Genomic DNA, 8,738 nt, shown 5'->3' with positions numbered 1-8,738 from the left:
CGGAGGTGGAGTCCAGGCTAGCCCGGAGGCCAGAGTTCTGGCCCCTAGAAAGGGCCCGGCCAAGCATCGTCCCCCGCCCAACTCTTGCACAGGCCTCGGGGAGTGAGGAGTGGTCTCCAAGAACCTTGACCCGGCTCCCGCTCCTGCTGGGGGCAGAGCCAGATCCAAGTGACAGGCCAGCGGGCCAATGCAGGGCGGGCTCTGGGCTTAACAGCCAATCCGGGGCAGGGGACTCGGAGCTGGCAGGGAGGAGAGGAGCTGGAACGTCGCAGACCCGCGAGGCTCCTCGCCTCGGCCCCACCCCCGTGGTGGGTCCCAGCCCCGCCTATCCGGGTCCAGGCTGGCACTCTCGGCTGCTGGCGGTGCGACGTTGCAGTCCCAGCCCAAGGGTCGGACCTGCCGCCCCCTACCCTAGGCTTGGGGGTCCCCTCTCCCCCGCCCCCTCCTGCCGATCGCCACCACCCCTAGCCTCTCCTGCTGAGCTCGGCGCCCCAGAGAGGATTAAGTAAGTGCTGAGGTCGCTGCTTCTGTGCAAGAATGGAGGAATCACAGAGTCGCGGAGGTGGGGATGGGGATTGGAACAGGGAGGATTGATGAACTTGGTGGAGAATGAATGGCATGCGGGTTCTTGGAGGTCGTTTTTCCCATCTCTTTCTCCCTGGCTTCCTTCTCTTGCCCTTTGGACCAGAGACAGTCCTGAACAGTGAAGAGCAGGGCCCTTTCTCTCCTTTGGAGGGAGGAATAAATAGAGCCCCAGAGCAAGTGTTAAGGCCCAAGGTCATATCTGGGGTCAGTGGCAGAGCCAAGAAAGAACCTGAGACTCCTGACATGCCCAGCCTAGCTAGAGGAAGAGGATAGAGAGGAATGATGAGCATCTCCCATCCCATGTTTCTGTACCAGCTTTGCCCCTTCCTAAGGGGCCGTCATGGATGTGTGCAGACCTCACACACAGGCATGCACCTGTACAGGGAGGCACCCTGCATATACCCATGAGCTAGTGTGCAGAAGCTAGTCTTGAGCTGTGCGTCCCTCCTCGCCCTAGGCCTGCCCTTCTGCAGTTTGGCTAGAACTTCTTCCCACCCTGCCTTGCCCAGGGCCCTTTGGCCTGGGAAGGCCCAGGTCAAAATCTGGACTGGGCACATCTCCCACCCTCTGCTCCCAAGGGAGGAGGAAAGGGAAAGATAAGACATCTCAAAGTGGGAGCTCCATCCCTGCCCCTGAAGATTGGCTCCACTTGATTTTCTCCTAGTCCCTGGCAGCCCCTAGCACCCCATAGGGGGTCCAGTGACCCAAGAGCTTACAGAGAAACCCCACCAGAGGGCCTGATTTTAGCCTCTCTGTTTCCTTCCTGTCTTCTGGTCTTGCCACACCTGTCCCTGCCATCACTCCAAGCACAAACTGGCCCACATAGTAGGCTGGGTCCCAGGGGCTTCTGTGGCTCCCATTTCCCAACTGAAGTGGCCAGAGGGAGAAGATCTAGCATTTATTGGATGCTTACTGTGGATGAGAGGGTTGTGCTGAGCTAGTGTTTTTCTAGAGACTTGTTCATTCTGATATTTCAGTGATCCTCTGACCCTTTCTGTGGGGGAGGTATTCCTAACACCTCACCTTTGACTCAGAAAAGCTGAGACATAGAGAGGTGGAGTAGCCTGCCTAGGATCATCCAGTTAAGTGGCTGAAACATAATTAAAAGACAAGCCTGTCTGACTCTTGTGCAAAGTGTTTCTCTCCAGGAAAGGAAAAAAACAGCAGTGTTTTTTTCTCCAAGCAGGAGATGAGAGATGTGGGGGGCAGGGACTGAGAAGGTGGAGAGCATGGGGAGTAGGGCCTGGGTCTGGGGAGTGGCTTTCTGTCACACCTCTCCACTGTCTTTCCCATCTTCCAACTATGATCTATGATCATCTTACCCTCAAAGAGGGGGCAGGGCTTCATCTTCATGTCCCCGAATCCACGTGGGACCCATAGATATATAAAGCACACCTGTTGATGTCCATCCGCTGACCTCACCCTTGCCCTCAGACTTTTATTTCCCTTGTGCCTTCAGAAATTAGGGGGGCTTCATCTCACCACAGAATCTCATCCTTAGCCTCATGTTTTATATTTTTTCCCTTTTCAGCACTCAGGGAGGGAGGGAGCTCCCTTTACCCAAGGACGTGGCTGCCTGTGTGAATAGCAGGGGCCACAAGCTGGGACACTCCTGATGTCAGAAGTGAGTGGGCAGGTCGACTGACCACAGGCAGTCTCTGAGTCAAGGCCCTCTCTCAGCATCAGCATGGACTCCAGGATCTCATCTGATAAGGGCTGGTTCAGCAGCCACCCTCCCACTTCTGAGCCTGACCTGGAGCCTGCTACAGATGGGCCAGTTTCTGAGACCACCACCCTCAGCCCAGAAGCTACCAGCTTTAATGACACCAGAATCCCTGACGTGGCTGGTGGCACAGCCGGCGTGGGCACGATGCTTCTGTCCTTTGGGATCATCACAGTGATTGGCCTGGCTGTGGCCATGGTGAGAGCTGGGGCAGGCTGGGGCTGGCCCAGGTGGCCCTCAGTTGGCAGAGGGCAGTCTGTGTTTAAATGTTAGAGAATCTGACTAGAACACAATTGTCTGTTAGTACAATCCTCCGTCCTCTCCTCCTTCAGGGGTTTGTTTATTGGGGTCCAGAGACCAGAGAGGCTGCCTTCAATTGGAAGAACCAGAAAAGGTTTGGAGGAATACATGGTATTTTGAGCTGGGCCATGAAGGCCACCTAGGAGTTGGGGAGGCAAGTGTTCCAAATGGAAGGTCCTGATGGATGAGAGTTTGGAGGTAGGCAGGGGGTTCTGTGAGCAGCAAGCAGGGCAGTGAGGCAAGTGAGTGTGGGGCACAGTAGGAGTAGAGGCCAGAAGGCAGTTGGGATAGATCATGGGCTGCAGAGTCTGGGCATGGCAGGCCTCTGGCAGCATTCACTTATTCATCCACTTGGCGATTATTTACTGGGCACCTACCCTGGATCAAGCCTTTGGGACCCGAGAAACTAGGAAGAAAAGGTCCTGCCCTGTAGTTCTTACAGGGAGTGGGAGATAGATAAAACCAAGGATGCCAAAGAAAGCCAGTGGGAACTGGGAATTGGGTGGAGGGGCCTTCCTAGGCTGAGTGGTCAGGGACAACCGAGGAGGCAGCATTAGAGCTAAGGCCTCATGGTGGAGGACTGGCCTCAGTGTTACAAGAAGCGCAGAGGTGGGCAGACAGCAGGACAGAGGTGAGCTGGGGTGAGGGCTGCAGTTGTTCCCTGAGACTGGATATTATGCTATCAGATCTGGTGTCTGCCTCTGAAGACACGGGCTCTCCCCAGGAAAGGGGGGGGGTACACCTGAGTCCCCCAAGCAGGCCTGGCAATGGTGGCATTCTGCCCACTCACTACCCCACACAGGCTCTGACAGCTGGTCTCAGGTTCAGGAGCATGTTGCTCTGACAAATAGGGCGGTGGATGGCCCATCCATGGCCTGGCTGGAGCTGCTGGTAAACCAGGGTCAACATATGGACTCCACAGGCACCGGATTACTGCCAGGGAACCATTTCTGGCCAGCGGGCAGAGCCAGGATGCAACACACAGCGAGGCCAGGGCCTGAGCTGTCCTCTGGGGCAGGGGTGAAGCAGACTGTCAGTGTTTGGTACCCAAGTGGTAGTTAAGCAGGCTGCGACACCCTAACCTAGCATCTGCCCTTGTCACTCTTGGCCAAAGATTTTGTCCTAGGAACTTGGGAGGACTTCCTTACTCTTCATTCTGGAAGGACATTCGGAGGGCCAGGGTAGATGGCCTTACCACCAATAGCAGAGAGGTAGGGAGGTCATGGGGCAAAGGCAGTGGGGGACAGGAAACAGTTCCTGGGCACCAGGGGGCAGGTCCAAAAATATTACCTGAGTACCGCCTCTTCTCCCCTCATGCCAGCCCTGAGCCGAGCCATGCTGGGTGCAAGGAGAAGCAAATCAGTGCCAGGCTGTGTGCCTCACATAAGAGGAGCAGTGGTGGAGGGCTTCCTGGAAGAGGTGGGGCTGCAGCTGGATGGTGAGGGGTGAATCAGAAAGGCAGGTATGTTGGGGGAGGGTGTTAGTAGTTGGGGCAGAGGGAGCAGCAAGGGCAAGGCACAGAGATTAGAGAAAGGTTCTGGCCTCTCTTGAAGATCCTTTTGTATCCAGGGCCACGGGGCAGGGAGGAGGGTTTGGGGCAGGGCTGAGAGGTGAGGGAGCACAGGGTGCTGGGGCTAGAGCTGCTGCTTCAGGGCAGGCAGGGGCTGGGTCACACTCCTGGCACTCCTCTCACATCTCACCTATAGGAGAGCAAGGGGCCCTCAGTTTCTTTCCACCTTTTGGGTTCCTGCAGGAATGAGCAGCAGGGGGAGCTCTGGGCCAGGCTGGAACAAATCAGATCACAATCTGATGGGACAGAGTATAGGAGTCACAGAGGGTTTGGGACAGATTCTAGGAACATGGCTTTCCCACAGGCCGAGGTGGTCATGTTCCTGATCGTCAAAAGTCACCAATCTAGGGATGAGTGGGCTGGTGGCAGAGTTCCCTGGAGTCCCTGCTCAGGTGGTCGCCCAAGTCTCACCTCCTTCCTCTCTCCTCTGAGTGTACCAGGATTTCCTGCTCCAGCCAGGGGCATGTGGATCTTGGACATTTTCTCAGGCTGCCTAGTCCTTTACCTTCAAGTCTATACAATGTGGGGCGGAGGTGGGGGTTAGGACCCAGGGGCCTTCCTGGCTTCATCTAGCATCTGGGCTCTAGAGTTTGGTTTGGGCTCAAGCCTTCCTCCTCAGCCCCTGTCCACTGAGAGCTATTAGCCTCCCGGGGAAACCCCAGGAACCCAACTCAGGGCTATTGCCAAGCAGAGTCTGGCCACTGACTACCCCCTGCTCTTCTTGCCCATAAATGGGGAGAAATTTTGGCCTGGGAATGGTTGAGAGGAGGGGATTGCTGAAGCCCCCCCACCACACACACACTACTGCTCTGAGGAGTCTGAGGCAGGGGTGAGGCAGAGTGACTGGAGCCAGACTCCGTGTTGGCAGGGGTAGGCCCACCAACCTCCAGGCCATACTTGACTGCCTGGTCTTCCCAGGCTGGGCTGCTCTCTAGCTCTGAGTCCAAGCACTGTCGGCATCTAATAAACATCAAGTGGCAGCACGAAAATAAGAAGTATACGTCCCTGGGATGGAGTCCCTGAGGACATGGAGACCTATAAGTCTCCCATTGATGAGCCTCAGAATGTCCCCTGTCCCAAGGGACTGCTGGATTAAATAGGGCCTCCTTTCCTGGCCATTTGATGCTGCTCCTTCTCTTACAGGTTTTATACATCAGGAAGAAGAAGAGGTAACTCCCCCACTGCCACCCAAGACTGCAGCTTGAGGGCAATGCTGGGCTGGACTCCAGGGTGTGGGGAAGGAGAACTCCCCAGCTTGAGGGCCCCTCTCCCTAGTCAGGGCCTCTTCTGCCCACTCATGGTGACCATTTCCCCTTGGGGAGGGGGGTGCTGAGCCTTTTGCCCTGCTGTTCTGAGCTAACTGCCACTGACTCCCCTTTGCCCACCCTGGGCCCCCGAGGCTGTGGATCGTGCAAGGCCCTGGCTCAAGCAGACCCCAAAACCCCATCTGGTCCCAGGAGTGGTTAACTCTTCCTCCCAGGCCACCCATTCGAGGGGTAGGGCCAGCACTAGAGGTGCAAAAGTGTCTTTCATTGCATCTCAGGGGAAATTTTAGGGCCCTAAACATGGTCATGTCAGCTGGTCAGCAGGCAGGGACTGAAGGCAGGTGGGAGGGGAAGGGCCTGCCCTGCCCCCAGCAGCCTCTGCCCCCACCCCCAGGCTGGAGAAGCTACGCCACCAGCTTATGCCTATGTACAACTTCGACCCCACGGAGGAGCAAGATGAGCTGGAGCAGGAGCTGCTGGAGCATGGGCGGGATGCTGCCTCCATGCAGGCCGCCGCCGCTGTGCAAGCCATGCAGGGCAAGGTGGGCACTGACAAGTCTCCTCAACCCAGCCTGCAGCCTGTTCATGGCTCTTCCACCCCCTCCCCTTTCTCATGCAGTGTCTAGCGTCTGCCATGTGGTCAGCTATTGAGTATATATGGATTTTGTCAGGTTTGTTTAGAAACTGGTAGAATTGTTCTGTGACCACCTATATAGATTCACTGCACAAGGCCAGGCTGGAGCAGCCTCAGGATTCATCATGTCTCTGCCCCTGATAGTCTGGTGATCTTGGAAGCTCCATTGGCCTCTCTGAGCCTCAGTTTTCTCATCTGCAAATGACAATCCTGATTCTGCCCTGGGTCTGCTCACTTAAAACAGACAGAAAGCAAAAGACTGATGGACGAGATTGTCACGAGGCTGAGACACATGGTTCCTGTGCTTCTCAAGATCCCAGTCCTGGATGGGTTGTGACTGGGGTCAGACTCTGGGGCAGTGGCACCTCTAAGATTGGTGGGATCCTAGAAACTGACAGACCCCAGCCATACTCACCTCCCAGGTCCAAAGAGTCAGGTACCTGTGCAGTCAGCCTGCTATAGTCACTGGGCTGTCTGGCCACTTGCTCCCAGTCCCTGAAATTCCCAAGGGCCAGAGCACCAAGAGGAGGCCTGGTCTCCCTCTGACCTATGATGCCCCTTTGCATCCTTCCTTGCCTTCACCCCACAGGTTGGGGAGGGGGGAGGGGGCGGGGGGGGGGGTGTCTGGCCCCACAGAGGCAGAACTGGGAGACTAGACTCGGGAAGAGCCCAGGCTGGGAATTACTACAAGTTTTGTGGCACCTGGATCAGGACACATTCTCTCCCTGGGATATTCAGGAAATTGGCTGAGAACCTTTGTTCACCCAGCCCTTGGGACTACTGACCATTTGACAGTTGTTTCCTGTGCCCTGCCCTTGTGTCAGCCCCTGTGCTGGGGGGTTGGGGCTTGGGGACACAGAGGTGAGCCCCCTCTGCTGGGAGAGGGTGGTACATGCATAATTAATCCAGGCCCTGGGCCTGCAGGGTTAGTGAGGCAGTTGGCTGATATGGACTGGCAGGCTGGCCATGGCTGTGGGGGAGGAGTCATCTGAGCCAGGTCCTATTTCTTGGCTGAGCTTGTGGGTGGGCATTTCAGGCAGAAGGCATAGCTGGTGTCAAGTGCAAGCCGACACAAGAGGGTGGAGGTCACTGGACCAGAATGCATGCCCCAGGTCAAGTCCCTGATACCCCTGATTGTCTCTCTGCAGACCACTCTCCCTTCTCAGGGCCCGATGCAGAGGCCCAGCCGGCTGGTGTTCACTGATGTAGCCAATGCCATCCATGCATGAGTGGCCTGGGGACAGGCCTGGACCTCTTATGAAGATACCTGCCACAGTGCCCACAGAGCTGCCCACTCCAAGATCATTAAGACCTACTCTCAGGACCTGCCCTGCCAAGGCCTCAGCTGTTTTGAGGACCCACCTGCCAACTCTCCAGGCCCTAAGAGAGGCCCCTGGCTGAGTTGGGCATAAGGCCTCTGACATTCCCCGATCTGAGGGCCCTGGCGTGGAGAGCATCCCTCATGTCAGAAAGATGGAGAGCCACTGCTAGCTTCCTTGTGCTCTTCCCAGATCCCTCACATAAGGGTCTGCTCCTCTGATGTGGAGGAAGTGGAGGGAGGCGTGGGATGGGAGGGGAAAGGGGAGGAGGGGGAGTTTACTTCTGTCAGCGAGAGACCTATCTTTGGAATCTGGAGCCTCCTCTAGGGTGGGGAGAGGCAACAACCCAGGTCTGGGGGACAGGGTATGGGGGCACCCTGGGAGAGGCTTGGTGATAGAGCTGAAACTGCCCAGCTGGCAAGGATGCCAAAAGGAGGGATGCTCGTACCCAAGGTCCATCCATATTATAGCGAGTCCGTGAGGTCTTCCAGCACCCCCTCCCTGGCAGCTGGCTGTCTGCTGGGCCCAAGCTTTGATGGGAGCTGAGGGGGAAGGGCAGAGGGGAGCAGGTGTGGAGAAATGCTGTGCTCAGACCTTCTGGAAGGCCTCATGCACTTGTGTGAATGTGCCCACACGCAGATATGTGCCTGTCCCAGCACAGGGGGCAGGATGGAGACTGCTGCATTGGCTCCACTCTCCAAATTGACCCCCACCCCCAGGGGTGTGGAAGAGTGTTGTGTAGACCCTCTTCTCTGCCTTCATTGTTCAGGGACTGAAGGGAGAAGGAAGCAAAGGCAAGGGTCCCATTGTCCACCACATCTCTTCACTGGGCTCTAGAAGCCAAGTATCTTGCTTCTGAAACAGTTCCCTGTCTTGGTACACCACATCTATTTTGGGGATCTGGGGTTGGGGAGAGGTTATTGGTTGAAGGGCAGTGGTCACAGGGCAGTGGTCAGGGGTTGCAGGCTAGTGGAGGAAGTTCTTACTGCCTGACACGGGGTAGGGTTAGCTCCTTGGGAAGCAGACCAAACAGACTTAGTCTGGTGTGTTTTTTGTTTGTTTATTTTTCTGTTTGTTTGTTTGGTTAGTTGGTTTGTTTTGGCTGCACCTGTGGCATGTGTAAGTTCCTGGGCCAGGGATCGAGCCTGCATCACAGCAGCATCCCCAGCTGCTGCAGAGACAATGTTGGATCCTTAACCCCCTGCACCACAAGGGAACTCCAAACCTAGTCTGTCTTTTGATCAGACCACCCACCTACCCATTGTCTACCCACCCCATGCCCCTCAGGAATTCTGCCAGTCTGGGATATCTGAGCAAGGCACTGGGCCAAGCCAGACTCCCA

At 56.3% G+C, this 8,738-nt stretch overlaps 1 protein-coding gene across 1 annotated transcript; it reads left to right on the top strand.

The window, feature by feature from the left end:
* The first annotated feature begins 251 nt into the window (after positions 1 to 251).
* C1H3orf18 (chromosome 1 C3orf18 homolog) lies at positions 252 to 8,489 on the top strand. Its single transcript, XM_047775237.1, has 5 exons — positions 252 to 505; positions 2,117 to 2,506; positions 5,322 to 5,347; positions 5,838 to 5,985; positions 7,226 to 8,489. Exons 2-5 carry the CDS (start codon positions 2,273 to 2,275, stop codon positions 7,304 to 7,306), a joined length of 489 nt encoding a protein of 162 aa, XP_047631193.1. The 5' UTR covers positions 252 to 505; positions 2,117 to 2,272; the 3' UTR covers positions 7,307 to 8,489.
* The last annotated feature ends 249 nt before the right edge of the window (positions 8,490 to 8,738 follow it).

This window comes from Phacochoerus africanus, chromosome 1, assembly GCF_016906955.1.
Source record: "Phacochoerus africanus isolate WHEZ1 chromosome 1, ROS_Pafr_v1, whole genome shotgun sequence".
Taxonomy (NCBI): Eukaryota; Metazoa; Chordata; class Mammalia; order Artiodactyla; family Suidae; genus Phacochoerus; species Phacochoerus africanus.
Note: the sequence above shows the minus strand (reverse complement) of the source record. Positions and strands in the feature narration are given on the sequence as shown.